At 43.9% G+C, this 21,661-nt stretch overlaps 1 protein-coding gene across 2 annotated transcripts in view; it reads left to right on the top strand.

Annotated features, from left to right (window-relative positions):
* Positions 1-21,661, top strand: part of Mpp7 (MAGUK p55 scaffold protein 7) — a 203,597-nt gene that overhangs the window by 79,378 nt on the left and 102,558 nt on the right. For both annotated transcript variants that reach the window (XM_051151157.1, XM_051151158.1), the window contains exon 3: positions 17,011-17,129. In XM_051151157.1, coding sequence (XP_051007114.1) covers positions 17,011-17,129 — 119 coding nt within the window. The remainder of the gene's footprint in view (positions 1-17,010; positions 17,130-21,661) is intronic.

Consider the following 21,661-nt stretch of genomic DNA (forward strand, 5'->3'; position numbering starts at 1 on the left):
AGGGCTCAGAAGATGGCTCAGACAGTAACGTGCCGGCCACACAAAAATGAAGGTCTGAGTTTGGATCCTTAGCTCAATTAATAGCAGGATGGCAAAAATCAATAACCCTGGTATTGAGGGTGGAGACAGCCAGAGCCCTGGAGCTTTCTAACCAGTGAGCTCCAGGTTCCATGAGAGACTCTGTCTCAAGAAATTAGATGGAGAATGATTGAGGAAGACACCTGATGGATGTCCACTGCTGGCCTCACAGGCATGTGTACACGCCCGTGCCTGCGCATGCACCCCCGCTTCCCCGCCCCAAAGCAACAGAGAGGGAAAGAGAAGGAATTTTAGATAGTCTCTGTTGCTTTGCGTGTCTATGTGCTTAGTATATGTGGATTGTGGACTAGACTTCAGCCTTAGGTGTCATTCCTCAGGGGTCATGTCTGCACTTTTTACATTTTAGAGACAGGCTCTCTTACCAGCCTGGTGCTTGCTGGCTAGCTGGCCAATAAGTCCTAAGGGGGGGGGGTCTACCTATGTTAGCCTGTTCAGCCTTGAGATTTTAAGTTGTACCACCACAGTTTACATTTTTAAAACATTTTATTTACTTAGTCACTTTACAGCCCAGTCCTGGCCCCCTCCCTCCTCTCTTCCCAGTCCCATCCTCATGTCCCCTCCCCCTCATTTCTCCCTTCATCTTCTTCTCAGGGGAGAGGCCCCTAAAAAGTACCAACCTACCCTGGCACCTCAAGTCACAGTAAGATTAAGCACATCCTTTCCCACTGAGGCCAGACAAGGCAGCCCAGCTAGGGGAAAGTGATCCAAAGGCAGGTAACAGAATCAGAGACAACCTCTATTCCTATTGTTAGGGGACCCACATGATGGCCAAGCTACATATCTGCGGCATATGTGTAAGAGATCTAGGTCCAGCCCATGCATGCTCTTTGGTTGGTGGTTCAATCTCTGTGAGCCCTCATGGGCCCAGGTTAGTTTGCTCTGAAGGTCTTCTTGTGGTATCCTTGACCCCTCTGGCTCCCTCAAATCCTTCCTCCCATTTTTCGACAAGGCTCACCCAGCTTGGCCTGTTGTTTGGCTGTGGGTCTCTGCATCTGTTTCCATCAGCTGCTAGAAGAAGCCTTTCAGAAGACAGTTATGCTAGGCTCCTGTCTGCAAGCACAGAAGAGTATCGTTAGTAGTGACAGGGGCTGGCTCTCTCCCATGGGGTGGGTCTCAAGTTGGGCCGGTCATTGGTTGGTCATTCCCTCGATCTCTGCTCCATCTTTACCCCCAAACTTCTTATAAGCAAGACAAATTTTGGGTCGAAGGTTTTGTGGATGGGTTGGTGTCGCCCTCCCTCCACTAGAAGACTCACCTACTACAGGACATGATGACTTCAAGCTCCATATCCCTCCTGTTACGGATTAAACTCAGGTCTTCACTAGCTGTGTTATTTTCCCCGCCCCTACCTTTTTGTTGTTGTTGTTTGTTTCTTGAGATAGTGACTCATATAGCCAAAGCTGGCCTTGACTTCGCTTCATCCTGCTCCTGCTTCCTGAGTGATGGATTACAGACACCCACTAACATACTCAGTCTCTATTAGTTTAATTTTTTTTTTGCAATTAAGATTTAATATTAAAATAAGTGTCAGTATACCTAACACCCGTGCAGCTGCATCTCGTCTTCATACCGAGTGCTGTTCAAAGGCGACAGTTTACGGCCGGGGTGGACAAGGTCAGTGTTATAACCATCCTCAGTCTGAAGATTTAGTCTTGTTTTATGTTCTCTGTCCCCTACTACACCCTGCTCACAGCCACCTTCCAAGCATCCTGGTCTCATGTCATCCCAGACACTTCTGTCTTGGACTCTGTGGTCCCCTCCCCTACATTTAGACTATGAGGGGAGCTGCATGGTTAGTCTCAGTTTCCACTTCTTACTTTGGGCAGGCCTCCTGTGAGGTAAGAACATTACGTGGTGGTTGTCCCTGTTGGCCAGGCTTCTGGTCTACAGAAGCAGCAATGAGCTACCTCCATGCAAGATGTGCTGGTGACACCCCAGCTTGTGTGTTTTTGCAATGTAATTTCTTTGGGTTGTCCAGACCACTAGGAATTTGAAAGTCAGAGTCTTTCCTTTTGACTCCGTTTGTAGGTTGCTTTGATGTGGGACAGATGACTTGTCCTGACTTTATAGTCATCTTGAAGAAAAGGCAGCTCCTTGTCACTAGACAGGCGTGGCAGCCTGGGTAGTTTTCCTGTGGCTTTCTCACTTGTTGTCCACTTTCCTCGGCTGTAGTGGTCCTCAACTTTCCTAATACTACTGTTATAAATTATAATGTAAATATCTGGTATTCAGGAAATCTGATACTTGACCCTTGTGAAAGTGCCGTTCAGCTCTCAAAGGGGTCACAACCTACAGGTTGAGAACAGCCGCTCTGTCATCCCACCTCAGTGGTAGAGAAGACGATTGTAACAATCAGTATGAGTCTGTGCAGTTATTCCCACCAAATGACAAAGCCTCTTCGTGATTCTTTTGGTATAAATTGTTTCTTCCCTTCTAATGTGCATGTGTGCGTACATGCATGGTGAGTGTGAGTGTGTGAGTGAGTGTGTATGTATGTGAGAGAGTGTGAGTGGGTGAGTGAATATGTGTATGCATGAGGGAGTGTGTGTATATGTGTGAGTGTGTGTGTGTATGTGTGTGAGTGTGTAAACAAGAACGTCCTTGGGAGTTGTCCTCACACAAGACGTCTACTTCTTTTGATACAGGCTTTCTCATTGGTCCGAAGTTCACCAGTTAGCCTAGACTGAAGCCAGAGGCCGTCCTGTCTCCGTCTCCCCAGCACTAGGCTTACCAAGGCAGCTCAGTGCCGGGGACACTCAGCATTTAAGTAATTGGGCACTAGCCCAAAAGGCATGTCCCATGAAAGTCTTCACTTACCAGGAGATTGGGATAGATGTGAGGACATCCCTCTAGGACTCTAGGTAAGACAAATATAGGAGATGGGGAAATAGAAGGATCCAGAGGGTCCTAGAAACCTACAAGAAGAACATTGTGACAGGTAGGTCGGGGCCCAGGGGGCTCCTGCTCAAACTATTGCACTAATCAAGGACAATACAAGTAGTAAACATCGAACCCCTACACTGATCTAGCCAGTAGACAGGACATTTCTCCACAGTTATGGGGAGAGCGGGTCCATATTTGACCACCTCCCCTTGGTGGGGAGGCCGGTAACACTCAAAGAAAGAATAAGCAGGCTACCAAGATGAGACTTGATAGCCTATGACCATATGGTGGGGGAGGAGGTCCCCCTTGGTCATAAACCTAGGGGAGGGGAATAGGGTGAAAGCGGGAGGAAGGGAGGAACGGGAGGATACAAGTAATGGGATAACAATTGAGTTGTAAATCTGAATAAATTAATAATAATAAAAAAGTAGCCTCTGGGGACCAGCCACAAGGACTACAGGACTGAACCAGTCAGTCCTCTAGTGTAGCCTCTTGTGTAAGTTCCGGGGTGATGCTCTTGGAGCATGTTGTATTTTCATATGAAAGATAGTCTTGTGATAGTTCATATCCTAAGGTCTTCCCTAAAATACGGCATTTGAAATGGAAGATGAAAACAATCAAAACTTTGAAACAGTAAATAGGCAACTGTTAGTGGGAATTCTTTACTGTTTTCTTATGAATGTTAATTAAGAGCTTTTAGAAAAATGACACTAAAAGTCCCCAAATGAGATCTATTAAAATAATTCTCCTTGAGATGGTTACATCGCTCTTTTCACCATTTCTGAATAGAGCCTGGATTTTCTAAGTATCAGTTTGCCCTAAAGAGTGAGGATAGCACTGTTTATGCTTATGAAGCGATGGCCCTGGTCCAGTGAGCTGCTTTCTGCTGTCACTGGAGAAGTCAGTGTGTAGATCCGGGAGGACTCAATCATTTGAACAGACATTTGCTTGTCTGTTAGTCTTGTTCTGAGCAATTATTTCAGAAAGCCAACACTGGAATGCCGAGGTGGGGCAGCCCCAGTGTATGGTGTCCAGCACTGGCACTCTGGAGGGAAATGGAATTTATAAATACTTCTAAAGGATCATTTTTACCAGAATTGTGTAATATGGGTCCATAATCATTTTGTGTTTAGTGTTAGAGCCAAAGAGTTGGTTCTCTGGGGTCTGGGCTTGGATTTTGATATAGACTGCACAATGATATATTTACTTGCAGTTTGCATATGCTGATGTGTCTAGTCCATTTTAGTCCTTCACAGTAACATTACCAAAGTTTATGGATGTCCTTTGCAAATGACTTGTTGCATATCTGTATTAGTCACTTTTTTTTTTTGTTACCATTACGGACATCCGAGGAAGCAGTTTAAGAGGAATAATTAATTACTTGTTCTGCTTAAGGTTTTTCTGTCCTTCTTGTGGAAAGGAGGCAGAGAGGTCACCAGTCATCAGTGCTCTGGGAGGGAGGAGGAGGGAGGGAGGAAGGAGGAGGGAGGGAGGGAGGAATATAACCAGCCTGCACCAGCCAGTTCTCTCCTTTTCTCTCTTGTTTCTGTTGAGGCCTTTGCCTATGGCATGCTGGGCATACCTTTGTCCTTTCCAGCCCTCTGTTTGGAAAGGCCCTCCCCGGAGGCGGCTAGGCGTGTGCCTTGCTAACTCCACCCCCCCCCCACCCCCCGCATCTGGCTGAAAACATGAACTATCATGCCACCTATGTTGAAATTAAGCTGTTTGAAGACAGCATTGTCACTTCCCTTCCCTCCTGATCTTCACTATGTGAATATAACTTGACTCAGGTTGTGATCTGATCCTTCTTTCTCATCTCAGTTTCTTTACAAAATGCGCAGTAATGATTGCGTGTTTTTTTAAGTTTTATTTTATATTATGTGTGTGCGTGTGTGTCTGTCTGTCTGTCTGTCTGTCTGTCTGTCTGTCAGTCTGTCTGTCTATGTTTGGTTTTATAGTTAGGAATGCCGGTGCCCATAGAGTTCAGAAGAGGATGCTGGATCCCCTGGAGCTGGGGTTACAAGGGTGGAAAACCGATGCTCAAAGATCTTGTCTAGATGGCCCAATTGCGGAGTTAGTATTTTGTTCGTGCCACATGGCGTCTGCCTGTAGGCACGCTGCCCTACTACAGCCCCTGAAATGCAGTCCCGTTCTTCTCCCTGCGTCAGCACCCTGCAGGTGATGCCTGTACTTCGCGGTGGTCTCACACAGTGACCATGTCCTTAGGGAAGCCATTCCTGAAATGATTCAGATCACACCGGTCCGTGTTCCTGCCACAGGCCTCTCCTTACTGCCCATCAAAGTCACAGAGGTTGTTGCAATGTCTAGTTCTTATGCTGCTGTGGGGACAGCTTTGTTCTTTTCCCTTTCCACGTTCCCCAGCCTCTTCACGGTGCCAGAAATACAGCCAGCATCATTATTTAAAATGATGACAGGAGAGACTCAAGAGCAGTGGTTCTCAACCTGTGGGTCGCGACCCCTTTGGCAAACCTCTGTCTCCAAAAATACTCTACAATTCATAACAGTAGCAAAATTACAGTTATGAAGTAGCAATGAAATAATTTTATGGTTGGGGGGATGTGGGGAGTCACCACAACATGAAGAACTGTATTAAAAGGGTTGCAGCACTAGGAAGGTTGAGAACCACTGCTCTCGAGGGATTTTGTAATGTGAGGGAAATGGGAAGCTAGCCAGATGCCTAAAATCTCTGCAGTATGTCATGCTGCACTTGGAAGTGGCACATTGGTGTAAACGTGTCACCTAGGAGTGGAGCGTAGGCATAGGCATGTTGCCAGGTTGCGCTGTCTTTTGGTAATCTTGAGCTGGAAGGAGGGACTGTGACAGCTACTAGGACACTGGTGTCAGCTAGTACAGCAAATGCTGCCCTCTGTGCCTGAAACGACTCCTGTGGAGGCTTTGATCTCTGCACTGGAGAGAAACTATTTTGGACCACTACTCAGAATTTTAGCTTTAAAATTAAAATATCTGTCTTGAAAAAAAAATCCAAGGAAATATACACAGAAATAGACATAGTAGAACTGAAAGTAGTTGCCTCAGCTCCCCGTTTCTCTTCCTGCAGGTGGCCCTCTGTTCACTTAGAACTGTAGGGGACAGGCAGTAGAGGTGAATTCTCCATCAAATGGACTGCAAGCTTGGGGTGACCATCTTGCCGATAGTAAGCATAACATAGCGTGATATAACTCTATAAAAGTTTATACCTTTTGGGTCTGTTCTTTCTTCTGGACACACTGTCCAACCATTTAAAACCATAGCCAATCTCTGTTGGCCTTCCTCTCAGCAGATGACCGTGATGAAAATATTGGCACAAAGCAACGACCATGGTGTCTCCGAATATGCTCCTTATGTGCTGTCACCCTCTGGGGGGCACAGACAGCTACAGACAGCCCTACCTCCCCTCTCTGTGTGGTGTGTGCGCCCAGTGCCTCTCACCCACTGGGGTGTGACGCGATGGCAGCTTTCTCCCGCTGTGCTGTCTATTGCTGTTAGTGTGCACTCGTAGTGACTTGATCATTGATTGGTACCTGGAGACCATTTGGGCCTCATACCTTCTAGACAAACGCCCTCCCACCATGCTGCACCCCACCCTCCCTCCTTTCCTTTTTTTCTTTTTCTTTTAAAGATGAGTCTCACTTGGATGCTCAGGCTGGCCTGGAATTCACTCTAGCGCAGACCAGTCCTGAATTTATGATGATCCTCTTGAGTAGCTGAGATTACAGGTCTGTGCTACTAGGCCTCACTTCTATTTATCTTTTTTTTTTTTTTTAAATTACCCATATCCACTTAGAAATAACAATTTTCTTTTGTGCTCAAACTTTTTTTTTTTTTCTCGAGACAGGGTTTCTCTGTGTAGCCTTGGCCATCCTGGACTCACTTTGTAGACCAGGCTGGCCTCGAACTCACAGCGATCCGCCTGCCTCTGCCTCCCGAGTGCTGGGATTAAAGGCGTGCGCCACCACGCCCGGCTAGTTGTGCTCAAACTTCTAAGGGCTGCCTGTATACATTATCTCTGACATATTTTTTCCCTGATTTTAGCCTTCTTTCCCCAGTCTGCTCTGTCAAAGTGAAGTCCAGAGACCAGTTTTCGGGCCTTCTTGTCCATGTGTTTATAAGGTAGATTATTGATTCTTCCTAGATTTGTTTTTATGATTTCAACCATTGGTGTTGTTCTCTGATTACTTGTGGGTTCCTCCTTTCGCATCTTGCAGCCTTGGGGGAGGTGAGCATCTTTTGTGCCTTTAGCCTCACCGTTAGGGCTGTTCCTCAGGACTATGGCTTTGGATCTTTAGCCTATTCTGCTGTTACACTCCTAATGTCTGTGCCCACTGTGTGTCTACCTGTTGTTCAGTACCTGTTTCAGCGTGTCTAACCCTGAGCAGCCCCACTGTCCGCAGTGGCACCGTTAAGCCCTTGGATGTCCCCTCCCTCCATCCTGCATCCTCTCTGGTGCTGGTCCTCTCACTGCCTCTGCTTCTGCCATGCCAGTCTCCAGCCACTCTGATGCTTTCCCTAGGTCTATGGGGGCTGCACATTTATAGCCACAGGACTCTGAAAGTGGAGATGCGACAGCTTAGCCTCTGTACTGCCACCGTATCTTTTTCTTGTTTTAAAAATTACTATGATATAGTCTAGTGGTTGATTAACTTAAAATGTTAAGAGATTGGAGACATCGGGGATACAAGGCACATACCTAAACATAGTAAAGGCAGCATAGAACAAGCCAATAGCCAACATCAAACTAAGTGGAGAAAAACTTAAGTCAATTCCACTGAAATCAGAGACACGACAGGGCTATCCACTCTGCTCATATCTTTTCAATACAGTACTTGAAGTCCTAGCTAGAGCAATGAGACAACTAAGGGATATCAAAGGGATACAAATTAGAAAGGAATAAGTCAAAGTATTACTATTTGTGGCTGATATTATAGTATACATAAGTGACCCCAAAAATTCTATCAAGGAATTCCTACAGCTGATAAAAGCCTTCAGCAAAGGGGCTGGATAGAAAATCAACTTAAAAAAAAAAAAAATCAGTAGCCCTCCTGCATACAAAAGACAAGCTGAAAAAGAAATTAGAGAAGCAACACCCTTCACAATAGTCACAAAAAAACCATAACATATGTTGGTATAATTCTAACCAAGCAAGTGAAAGACTTACATGAAAACAACTTCAAGTCTCTGAAGAATGCAATTGAAGAAAATATCAGAAGATGGAAAGATCTCCCATGCTCATGGATTGGGAAAATCAATATAGTAAAAATGGACATCTTACCCAAAGCAACTTACAGACTCAATGCAATTCGCATCAAAATGCCAACATAACTCTTTACAGACCTTGATAGATCAATTCTCAACTTCACATGGAAAAACAAAAAGCCCAGAACAGCTGAAACAGTCTGTATAATAAAAGATCTTGCAGAGGAATCTCCATCCCTGATCTCAAGCTGTACTATAGAACAACGGTAATAAAAATGGCCTGGTACTGGCATAGAAACAGACTGATCAATGAAATTGAATCGAAGACTCAGAAATAAACCCACACACCTATGAACATTTGATTTTTGACAAAGAAGCCAAAACCATACAGTGGAAAAAAGATAGCATCTTCAACAAATGGTGCTGGTCTAACTGGATGTCTACATGTAGAAAAATGCAAATAGATCCATATTTATTACCCCGCACAAAACTAAAGTCCGAGTGGATAAAAGACCTCAACATAAAACCAGACACACTAAATTTGTTAAAGAAAAAAGTGAGGAAAAGCCTTGAACTCATTGGCACAGAAGACAACTTCCTGAACAGAACACCAACATCTCAGGCTCTAAGATCAACAATTAATAAATGGGACCTCATGTAACTGAGAAGCTTCTGTAAGGCAAAGGACACTGTCAACAGAACAAAACGACATGCTACACACTGGGAAAAGATCTTAACCAATCCTATATCTGACAGAAGGCTAATGTCCGAAATATATAAAGAATTCAAGAAATTAAACAACACCAAACCAAATAATCCAATTTAAAAATGGGGTATAGGCCACACGTGGTGGCACAAGCCTTTAATCCTAGCACTCGGGAGGCAGAGGCAGGTAGATCTCTGTGTTAGGGGCCAGCTTGGTCTACAAAGTGAGTCCAGGACAGCTAGAGCTAGCAGAGAAACCCTGTCTCAAAAAATCCAAAACAACAACAACAAAATGAGGTACAGAACTAAGCAGAAAATTCTTAACAAAGGAATACTGAATGGCCAAGAAATGCTTAAAGAAATTTTCAACATCCCTAGTCATCTGAGTTTCCATCCTACACCTGTCAAAATGGTTAAGATCAAAAACTCAAGTGACGCTGGGCGTGGTGGTGTGCACCTTTAATCTCAGCACTCGGGAGGCAAAGGCAGGTGGGTCATTGTGCGTTTGAGACCAGTCTGGTCTACAAAGTGAGTCCAGGAAGTCAAGGCTACACAGAGAAACCCTGTCTTGAAAACAAACAAAAACAAAACAAAACAAAAACAAACAAAACCAAAACCTAAAACCAAACCAAACCAAACCAACCCCCCCCCCCAAAAAAAACCTCAAGTGACAACACATGTTGGTGAGGATGTAGAGAAAGGGGAACACTCCTCCATTGCTGGTGGGAGTGCAAACTTGTACAACCACTATGGAAATCAATCTGGTGCTTTCTTAGAAAATGGGGAATAGTGTTACCTCAAGACCCAGCTATACCACTCCTAGGCATATACCTGAAAGATGCTCCACCATACAACAAGGACATTTGCTTCTATGTTCACAGTAGTTTTATTTGTAATAGGAAGAATCTGGAAACAACCTAGATGTCCCTCAACTGAAGGATGGATAAAGAAAATATGGTACATTTACACAGTGGAATACTACTCAGCTATTAAAAACAAGGAAATCTTGAAATTTGCAGGCAAATGGATGGAACTAGAAACAATCATCTTGAGTGAGGTAACCCAGACTCAGAAAGACATACATAGTATATACACATTTATAAGCAGATATTACCCATATAATATAGGATAATCCTACCACAATACACAGACCTAAATAAAGAAGCTAAATACCAAGGAGACCCTAGGGAGGATGCTTAGTTCTCATGAAGGGCAAATAAAACAGACATCGGAAGTGGTTGAAGAGAAGGAACAGGATAGAGCCTACCATAAATGTCCTCTGCAAGACTCCAGCCAGCAGGGGATCAAAGCAGATGCTGAAACTCACAGCAAACATGGTGGTGGAGCACAGAAAGTCTTATGGAAGAGTTGGGGATAGAAGAACCTGGAGGAGACGGGAGCTCCACAAGAAGACCACAGATGTGGGCCCAGGGAGGGGGTGCAGAGACTGATGCACCAACCAAAGACCAGGCATGGAGAAGGCCTAGACGCTCTGCTCAGATATAGTTGATAGGCAGCTTAGTCTCCATGAGTCCTTATAATATGCGGATTAAAGGCTGCCTCTGATATGGACTCTGTTGCCGGCTCATTGATCAATTCTCCCTCAAGGGGCGGCCTTGCCAGGTCATAGAGGAAGAGGATGCAGACAGTCCAGATGAGACTTGATAGGCTGTTGTCAGGTGGTAGGGGAGGAGGGCTTCCCCTTTCTGAGGATTAGGGGAGGGGGTAGGGGGCTGAAGGAAAGAGGGTGGGACTGGGAGGAGATGAGGGCAAGGGCTACAATCAGGATGTAAAGTGAATAAATTAAAAATAAAAATTAAAAAAAAGTTAAAAGATCTTATTAACTAAGGTGATGATACTGTGTGAACATGTTACAACCTCATGTGGACCAGATGTTCATTATAATCATAATTTTATTTTTTTTGAGACAGGGTTTCTCTGTGTAGCCTGGGCTGTCCTAGACTTGCTTTGTAGATCAGGATGGCCTTGAACTCACAGCAGTCTGCCTGCCTGTGCCTCAAGAGTCCTGGTATTAAAGATGTGTGCCACCATGCCTGGCTATAATTACGATTTTTATGAGTTAAGTCAATGTTTCTGCCTTCCCCAGTCCCTGATCAATCACCCTTGAAATAACTAATTGATGACCTGAATCCAGTCTGAGGGCCCACATTTGCCCTCTACATTTGCATAGTAGCACTCTTTCTCTCTGCTCCCCTCCCCTCCCCACCCTTCCCCTCCCCTCCCTTCCCCTCTCCTCACCTCCCTTCCCCTTGCTCCTCTCCTCTCCTCTTCCTCTTCTCTTTCCACCCTTTTCCCCCTCCTCTCTCTCCCTTCTCATGTATGAAAAGCAAATGTGATAAAAATAGACAAACATTTTAGATGCAAGCCTTTGATTTAGTAACATTTCTGCTTTAAGGCTGTGAGTAAAGCCTCAATCCTCACTTGTCAGTAACTTTAATTGTATCCCAGTGTGAAACAGCAGAAAACCACCCCCACCTCGAAAAAGGGAGAAAGGCAGCCCCTCCCCCAAAGAAGAGACTCACTCGGTAGATTTAGCCAGTTACCTTTACAGCCTGGGCTGCAGATAGCCTGGTCTGCTCTAAGCAAAGTTGCTGTCGCCTTGAAGGACTTTCTTTTGCCACTGTCAATGATACATTTTGTCAGTAGAGGGCGCTGGCTGGACAGTGCAGCAGCAAGAGGCTGCCCTTGATCTGTGGTTTTCATTTGCAGAGTTTTGCTTCTATCCTGGGCTTCTTAACAGCCCACGTGGGAGTCTCCAGTGGCACTTACCCACTTTGAGTTTTAGCAACACGCCCACAAAGAGATTACTAGTGAGCTTTATAGACGTGCCTGGGATGGCTTTCTGGGGTCTGTGTACCTGCACACATGTGGGGTGTCCATTGTCTGCTGCTCGGCACAGTCTTCTGTGGCTGCTGGTTATTTCTAGTTTCTCAGTTCTTAGGGGAGAATGCCATGTTTGCAAATGCTAGATACTTAAAAGATAGGCAAATGGTTCCATTGTAAAGACAATAAAATGTGCCCCCACATGAGAACAGCATGTGCAATGCAGTGCCACACAGGCAACGGGAAAGAGCCAGATCTTACACAGTGTACCCAGAGGTTAGAGTGACAAGTTCTAATTCTAAAAGTGGCCCCAAAGCAAGGAGGTCATCGTGCAACCTTTAAATAAAATGGTTCCACAAAACATATGAAGGTGGTGAGAGTAGGACATCTACATTAATATACCTTTAGACATTTTATTTGTGTGATAAGAAATGAATTTGATGCAGCCGGGCGTGGTGGCGCACACCTTTAATCCCAGCACTCGGGAGGCAGAGGCAGGCGAATCGCTGTGAGTTCGAGGCCAGCCTGGTCTACAAAGTGAGTCTAGGATGGCCAAGGCTACACAGAGAGACCCTGTCTCGAAAAACCAAAAAAAAAAAAAAAAAAAAAAAAAAAAAAGAAATGAATTTGATGTTTAACTTATTAGCCACAATGACAAATTAATAATTATGTATATTTTCAGTTTAATTATGTACTTAGAAGACATAGTTTAGATATATATTGTCTGGGGGAAATAGGAGATTCTTATGTTTATGGCTATTTCATGCTTGGCATATCCACCTATCTGTCTGTCCTCAATCTCTCTTGTATGTCATCAGAGATCATAACAATGCAGGGAGCAGATAGATAGAGAGAGAGAGAGAGAGAGAGAGAGAGAGAGAGAGAGAGAGAGAGAGAGAGAGAGGAGAGAGAGGTTTTCTCTATTCAGTTAGCTAGTGAAGTGATACCAACATAAGACTTCATAAAACGTCGATTCTTAGGACTTTGCTTTCTGTAGTTTCCATTATCTACCATCAACTGTGGTCTATGAATATTAAATGGAAAATTCCAGAAATAAACAATTCGTAGGTTGTACGTTGTGCACCTTCTTCAGCGGGTAATGGAACGTGGCAGCAGCCTACCTGGAGTGTGAATTGTCCACGCTGTGTGTGCCACCTGCCCCTTCTAGTCACAGCGTCATGGTGTTTTTGTTTGTCATGTAACCTCTGTTTTATTGACTCATTATCACCTAAGCCACAAAGGTAGACATAGGAAACAATGCAGTAGTGCGCACATTTGATACTGTTTGTGGTTTCGCACATGCTCTGGGGACTGACTAATTCATGGGAAAAGACACTTATCATTTCATGGTTCTGAAGAACTACCTGAGCACTGATGGAGCAGTAGTAGCACAGCACGGGGCAGGCCTTCCTGCGTCATTAGGTGATGGAAGGGAGGGGAAGGGGGAAAGAAGAGACTGGCAAAGCAGTGGCTGAATTTGCTTTTTATAATGAATTTTCACCTACCATGGAAGGAACTGACTTAGATGATGATAGTGTTAATTCCTTCAGGCAGTGTCTTCATGGCCCAGTCACCCTAATTTTTACCTCCCAACTTAACTACCATTGGTGAATTTCCAACATGCGCTTTTGGGAGGACGAAGGGACTCAAGTCATAAACACATAGCTCAGGTGTTTCTTCTGTCCCTATTTCTTCTTCCTCTTTGCCAGAATTGATCCACCTTTCCCTTATGCTTTGCTCTGAGACCAAGAATAGGTTAAAAAAAAAGTTAAAGATGTGCCCTGTAACTTTCTAGTTCTGAAAACATTCGGTTGGACTTCAAAGGCATTCTTCACTGTTGGGACTCGAAGGTAGGAATGTTTTCAGTCCTGTGTCGGAACCGAGACTCCACTTTGCTCACAGCCTGGGGATATCTAGAGCCTGTGTTGCCTTCTCTGAGACTGCACGCCTTTGCTTCTTGGCTCTCTCACCATGCCTTTAATTTATGCTTGACACTAGCCTGTCTCTTCTAGCATTGGCTGTGGCTTCCAGATCAGGTAGCTGAAGGGGAGCAATTGCGGTTGTCACTGGAGTGCCAGACTGTGGTGGTAGCATATCAGTAACGATTGTGTAATGCTAGAAAGACCAGAAAACTCAGATTTATGACCCTTTGCTAGCAGGAAAATTATTTTTTAAAACCTGAAGTATCAAATGGCATGCTTCACAAAATATAAGCAATCCTTGTGTAGGGTAACACTTTCCATGTGTAAAGGAGTGTGCTGTTGCATCCACTTGGGATGCCTGCCAAAGTGTTCCGACTCTGAACCTTGGAATGCAGTGGTGTTTTGATCTAGAGGAAGGTGCATCAAGGAAAGAATGTTATTTTATACCAAGTATGTTGGGCTTAGAGCCCCGTGATTCCATTGACATTTTAAGACAACCATTTGACCTTAATATTTTTGTGTCGCCACTTTTATTTTGAGATCACTATAGATTCCTGTGTGTTGTTGTAAGAAATGGTATGGATCTGTGTGTCACCCATTTCCTTCCAGTGTTAATATCTTGTACTGACCACAGCAGAATACGGCAACCAGGAAGTTGTTATTGATACAACTTGCTGTGATTTGAATGTGTTCCCCAAAGTCCATGTGCCAGGAGCTTAGTTCCGGTGGGGGCGTTATGAGGGAAGTGAGGCCTTTCTTAGGAAGTCCGTCCAGTAGGATTCTTCCCTCATGAACTAGTTAATGTTGCTAGTGCAGGAGTGAGCTTGTTACACATGAACGTTCTATCAGGCCTTGCTCACTTGCTCTCTCTCACTTTTCTGCTTTTTACCGTGGGATGATGTAGTACAGATCCCACATGAAATGCCTCGCCTTCATGTTGGACTTTCTACCCTCCAGACCTGGGGCCCAAGTGAACTCGGGTTGTTCATAACGGATCCAGTGAGTGGCATCTGCTATAGCAGTGTGAACCAGTCTCCAGCTTGCCTGTGACCTTGTGTTTGTACATGTTTAGTTAGTTAGTTAGTTAGTTTGTTTTTTGTTTTGTTTTTTTTTTCCGAGACAGGGTCTCTCTGTGTTAGCCTTGGCTGTCCTGGACTCGCATTGTAGACCAGGCTGGCCTCGAACTCACAGCGATCTGCCTGCCTCTGCCTCCCGAGTGCTTGGGATTAAAGGCGTGCACCACCACCCCTGGCTTGTGCTTAGTTTTATGTGTACAACTGACCCTTTGTGTTTAAACACAGAGGAGGTAAGGCCCAGATGAATTATGCTAACTGCTTTAAACGTAGACACGGGGGTCAAATATGGATCTATCTTGGTTTTCTGTAAGAATAATGACTGGTAGCCAGGTTTCACTGGGCTGTGTATGGGCTAGAATGTGTACTTACCACATAACAGGGCCTTCTGGTGTTTTGGCTTATGGAACCTTCTAGCATTTATACCGTGTAAGTTAGATCAAAGTTGGTTTACTCTCCTCAATTAAACCTGAAGTCATTTGCCAAGGTATAGGCATTTTTTTAAAAACAACTTCTGAAATCAATAACACATTCCACCCTTTTAAACCTAATTTTTCTTTGTGATTCTTTGAGTAACCACTGTCCCTGGCAGTTATTGAGTATGGGGATATATCCCTTTGTGGGAGTGGGGAAGGGAGGGAGGCTGGGCAGGTGAGTACTGTATTATAGGTGCAGTCATGGTGACATATTTTAAAGTCTTTATTAAATTGTAAAGAAGAGCTGGTTAGGCAGAGGGCCAAGTTTTTAAAAAGAACTAATGGAAAATACCAAGAATACTTAGTAATAAAATTGGAGTTTTTCATAGTCTAATTTAGGGTTTTTTGTTTGTGTGTTTGTTTTGTTTTGTTTTGTTTTTTTCCTCCCTGAGACAGGATTCTTCTGTGTGGCCTTGTCTGTCCTGGACTCACTTTGTAGACTAGGCTGGCCTTGAACTCACAGAGATCCACCTGCCTCTGTCTCTCTGGCTCCCAGAACCCAGAGAGATGTGAGCCACCATGCCCAGCTATTCTTATGACTTGGGGGTGGTGGTAAAGACAGCTCCAGGGATGTTTGGATTTAATCAGATATTCACCTCCTGCATTGGCTTGTGAATTAGGACTGATATGTTAGAAAGATAATAGATAATGCTAATCAAGAGTTCCCAATTTTCTGTTCTTTGCTTGTTAAATCTCTTGTAAAGCTGTCTCTATGATGAATGGCAGCCCTTACCCAGACTTGGAATAACAACAGCCTCCTGTGTTGCCTACCTCAGGAGGTCTTGGTGTTTTTGTAGACAGCAGACAGAAGAAGAAGAAGAAGAAAAAAAAAAGGAATTTTGTCCTTTTTACCTCATGTAATCCTGCTGGAAAATGCACCATGTGCCGAGAGTTGATACTGAGTTCTGCCAGGTCACCTCCCTCAAGAGTCATGAGCAAGCCTGCTGCAGCAGTCTGGCTGCCTGTGACCGAGCTGGACGGCTCCTGTGAAACACTGCTTCTGTCTACCTCTAGCATCTCTTCGAGGTGTTGCCACAGCAACCTGCATCTGCCACCAGAGGGGAAGCAGATAGGCTTCATACACCCCAGATGTCAACTCCATTCTGCACAGTCCTTTTGACAAAGGCACAGTCCACAGTGGTAGGACAGCACGTGCATCAATCACTGTGTGAGGTGGATTTGATCCTATGTGGTGGAACTTTATTTGCATCTTAGATAATGCAAGTGTTTTGAAGCCTTATGCTATTAGAACTTTCTTGCAGACTACCAAGCCTTTTTGCAGACTACTATATCCATTTTCTCTTAAGGATGGTTTTCCTCCTTATGACTCATTCGCCTCCTTGGCTGACAAGAGGGGAATGCAATAATAGTCAAGGAAAGGAATGTATGCCTTTTCTTTCTTCTTTCTTTCTTTCTTTCTTTTTTTCTTTCTTTCTTTCTTTCTTTCTTTTTTTATTTTGGAGTTGCACGCATTTTCTGTCCTTGGTTATGTAAACTTGCCTGACTGCAAAATGTTGACAAGCGTGAAAGGTTAAAAAAAAAAAGGGCAGAAAGAAACCCGACTTTCATACACACACACACACACACACACACACACACACACACACACTTACTTCTTTGGAATTTAAAAATCAAAACACTTCCTCTGCTTCTTGAGAGAACTGTTTTGCTAGATGGCCCAGAATACAAATCCAGTAAAAGTGACATGCCCAGCCGTCATTTGCACCTACACCTTCAGTGAAATTAATGAGATCACCCTAAGATTACACTTTGTGTTTTATTTTCATTTTATAGGTCTGTATGAGCTGTTGGCGGCTCTGCCCGCCCAGCTGCAGCCACATGTGGATAGCCAGGAGGACCTGACCTTCCTCTGGGACATGTTTGGTGAAAAGAGCCTGCATTCACTGGTCAAGGTAAACCACGCTGATGTCAGGTTCTTTTTGCAAAAAACATATGGAAAAATATTTTGAGCGCCATCTAGTAAACCAGAGATGAAATTGTTACTGTCTGAAAACAAAACAGCCTTGTTCTATTTCATGGTCGGGCGTGGAAGTTGTTAAAGATCTTACCAAAAATACATAGATGACTTCACTGTAGGGCGGCGATGTGGCAGAGCATGCTAATGCGGCTGCATTCGCCTGCCCTTGTTTAGACAAAGGACGAAATAGTGGCAGGAAGGTTGAGACTCCGTTATGGTCGACTTTTGTGAGCTGGAATTTCACTTAAATAAACAAATGTTCACAGCAGAAATTAGAAGGAATATGTGTTCTGAGGTCAGAAACGGCAGCAGTCCAGAAGCCACATTGATTTAAAATAATTTCCTTTAACAAAGTCAACTGAAATTCTAGTAAGCTGTTCCTTTTATTGGCCTGACTCCATTGAAATGGTATTTTGTAGATAAATACAGTGGAGCTAAATACGAACCAAAACAGTTTTTGGAGACTGTTTTAGGGAAAGCATCCCGCCACGGAGAACCATCGGCCCCTGGGAAGCAGATCCCATCTTACAGAAACTCTGGGAGTGACCAGCACTCTTAAAATAGTAAAATGAGAACAAGAAATTCACTGGAAAACATGCCACTCCTGCTTCTGGAAATCGGAACTGCGCTTTCTCTCATTTAACTCAAGCTGAAAGAAATGCCTAGGAGGGAGATGCCCTTCCCTCCGGGGATCTAGACCTATGCTTTATTCAGCTATAGCTTTGTTATGGTTGTCTGTCCCCATGTGGGAGGCGGCGGTGGGGGTGGGGTGGGGGGGGGGGAGGTGGGCTTTAACTGATACAGAGTATTTGAAAATTCACTCCTGAATTGCCCCATTTGCAGAACAGGGATAGTCTATGTGTTTCTCTCCCTGAAATTTGTCTGCTTTGAGTAGCAACTGGACTCAAGAAGCTGCAGTCAACCCTGGCGCTACCCTGGCAGCGCGCTTAAAGCAGAGAGTATTCATTCATTTATGTTTTTCATAATGCACACTTGCCAACATATCTTTATGCGTAATTCATTTTAGGCAGCTTTAGCTAATTTCTTGGGGTGAGTGAGAAATGGTCTTTGGACTACAACTGGGGAGTTTATGCCTTGGTGTAGTAATAATAAAAAATGCTTCTGTGTTGAATGCAGGGAAGTGGCTGCAGCTGTCTGCACACTGGTTTAGCTTTTGCCAAAAGGCATAGCACGTATTTGAGTTGGCATCATTCCTGGGTCAGCAAGTAAGCATTCTCCCGAATAACAGATGCATGTTTATTTCCATCTATTTCTAACATAGCTATAATTTCATTACCTAAAGTGGAAGTCAGAATGGGTGTCAGCAAGCTGACAATTTCTGTAAAACTGTGATCATCTTGGTTTTTGGATCGCTATGAAGTCAGACAGACTTATTAAGTTTTGAGGAAAAGGTTATCAGAGCACATAAAAGGTCAGAGAACTCTGGACGTGGTGACTACTGTTCTTAAAAGGATGAAACTAGCGCGTATAAGGCAGTTCTAGTGACATTGGTTGGTGAGCCTTAAGCAGAGGCTGCTTTCTAAAGCATTTGTAAGTAGCAAGTGGGTAGGAAGCATCCAAAGGAGTGCTAGTGTCTGGCTCCCTAAAACCATGAGGCAAATGGCCGGATGCTCAGCATTTAGATGGCACAGTCGACATGTGCACGGCTTCAAGTGTTCTCAGTAATTGCTATAACATGAATTTTTCAAAGGAGTCTTATTTTATACCGTTAGCGTATTTGTGATTCTCTGCCTCCAACTCTGATCAGATGCAGGCCTCAAGTGTGTCCTCTGACTGACCCATTCTATTAGTTTTAAATATGTAAAGTCTACGATGCCTCCAGGAGGCAAGCTCATGGGATCTTAGCTTAAAACAGCTGGAACAAACCAAGTAACTGTGTTCCAAATGCCTCTGTTTAAGGCTGGGGACAGAAGCCTTTAGCTTTTGTACATAAATCTTGCTAGAGCCAAAGGAATTTGTTTGAAAAGATTTGTTATAGAGTGAACCAAAATGTGCTTTGGTTTTATGCTCTTGCCTGAAGTTAAAGCCGTTAGTGTGTGATTTAGAACTGGAGAATTTGATTTTTATCCTAGCACAGAATTTTCATGGTTCTTGCAGGGTCTTCCCCCACCTCTCTCTGTGTATATGCATGTGTGAGTGCTATAAATTGGCACACAATTTTAAAGGTTTAACATACTTGTAAAATATACTCAAGAGTAGGCTGCACATTGCTGTCTCACTGACAGGTACAGTGTACTACTTTAGGATGTTGAGATTGTTACTGGAAAGAAAGGTTGATCCTTGCAGACTTGTCCAACTTTTTTGGACAAAGCAACCCAATATTACCATCTATAAAGTTGATGCCCAAGAGGAGCACAGCTGAGCTACCAAAAAATCACACACACAGACACACACAGACAGACAGACAGACACACACACACACACACACACACACACACACACACACAGACACACACACACACACACACAACCCTCAACATTTTAAATATATTTATGATTTTGCACTGGGACGTATTCATAGTTAGATGTCTTGGCTGATGATAATTTTTAAAAGGAAAGCTTTAGGTAGAAGAGCTAAAGTGGGGTGGTGGTGGCATGTACCAGGATCCAGGAGGCAGAGGCAGGTGGATCTCGCTGAATTCAAGGCCAACCTGGTCTGTCAAAACAAAAAACAAACAACAAACAACAACAACAAAACCCACGAGGGTGACAGTCTGTCAGTCTTAGGAGGAAAATGGTCCTGAGAGGCTCTGAGAACTGTCATGTCTGCTTAATAGGAACCTGCACAGGTGGACAACCAGGGCACACCACTTACTCAGTCCAGTCCCTGTGAGGGAACACACTGCCGACACATCTTTTGCTAATGCATGGGGTCCATGGAGCATACATTTTATGCCCTAACTTTATTTCTAGACTTATCTTCTGTTCTTACCACTTTTCAAAAAGAGAATGAGCTCTTATTACTTAATTTAAATTTTGTTTAGTTGTGTGTATATTTATAATTGGATTTAAATTCAACTTAGAACAAGATAGGACACGAGAACTTGTTTAAATATTGCATTTCTTCTATACTAGTTTGCATTTGTGTCTCCTCCAGAAACTTGCTTTTAACTCAGAGTCACAGGCTCTCTAGGATGAGAATAGCCAACCGTTATGACTGTTGAATTGTTTTATTTTTTATTTTTGACTGCTACATTCTTGTACATGCTCCTTGTACTCTTTCAGAGGGAAAGTCAAGAAAAAGAAAAGACATTATTGGAGCTTTATGCTTTTTTTTTTTTAAGACTCTGGAGTATTTGCACAAACACACGTTTTGTATTTTAAAGGAGATTTTCCTTGTACAATAGAATTAGTGTATGCTTTTTTTCTGGGATTTCAGTGTTTAAAACAATAATGCTGAGAGCTGTGGAGATTGTCAGTGAAGTGCCTGCCTTAAAGATCTTGAACTTGATTCCACAGAACCCATGTTAAACTAAACAGATCTGGTATTTTGTAATGCTACGACAAGGCAGGCAGAGGTAGGCTGATCTCAGCGGTTCACTGGCTTGCCAGTGTGGGCACTAGGAGCTGAGCTGAGGTCCTCTGCAAGAGCAGTGCAGCACACTCTTAACCACCAGGACAGTCCTTCACCCAGCTTTCATTTGGAAGCAGATTGGTGTACTGCAGAGATTAGATGGGCTTGGGATTTCCAAGCTGAAGGTGATGACAGACAGCAAAGCATTGATGTCTAGTTTGAGCGGGATGCTGGCAGTGCGGTTCCCTAGCAAACTGAGACTCCTGCCCTGTGATCTACCCACCAGCGCCAAGCTGTTCAGAGTTGGGAGGGGACTCAGGAGCCAATCTCTGGGACCCCTCTACAAGGATATCACTTCTCAGGCAATTCGACTCTCTCCTTGGAGGAAACGAGAGGTGATTTTAGATGTTTTAAAAGTTTGCTCAGTATTTAGAGCATAATCAAACAACTAGACTCTCGAATCTAGCGTTGAGGATAATTAGGCTCAAGGTGGTAGGTAATAGACTTGGGTAGAGGGCTGCCAGATAAAGTACCGGACATCACCTAAATCATGATGTGGCTGTTAGTGCTCAGTTACATGTATAGCTGGTCTTGTAACTGGAGAGTACCTGATGATGTCATAGTTGGCGTGAGTATTCACTGTGGTGTATGCATGATGAAGACAGTGTAGGTCTTAGGATGTGTCCCCATGTGGAAAATTTCTCCATCATTAAACAATGCATGCTTGCATATTTAAACACTTGCGACCAAACTCAAAAATGCCTAGATTTTTTTTTTTCTTCTGTTATCTTTGAAAGTCTTAAAATTTTATGCTACAGTTAGGCCCATTAGTTAATTTTGTTGTGGATGGTGTGAATCCTATGTGAGAGTAAAACTTTACACTTACAGTTCCAGAGGGATCACTATCCAGGCGGGGACAATGACAGCTGGGA

The sequence above is a fragment of the Acomys russatus genome, chromosome 9 (genome assembly GCF_903995435.1).
Source record: "Acomys russatus chromosome 9, mAcoRus1.1, whole genome shotgun sequence".
Taxonomy (NCBI): Eukaryota; Metazoa; Chordata; class Mammalia; order Rodentia; family Muridae; genus Acomys; species Acomys russatus.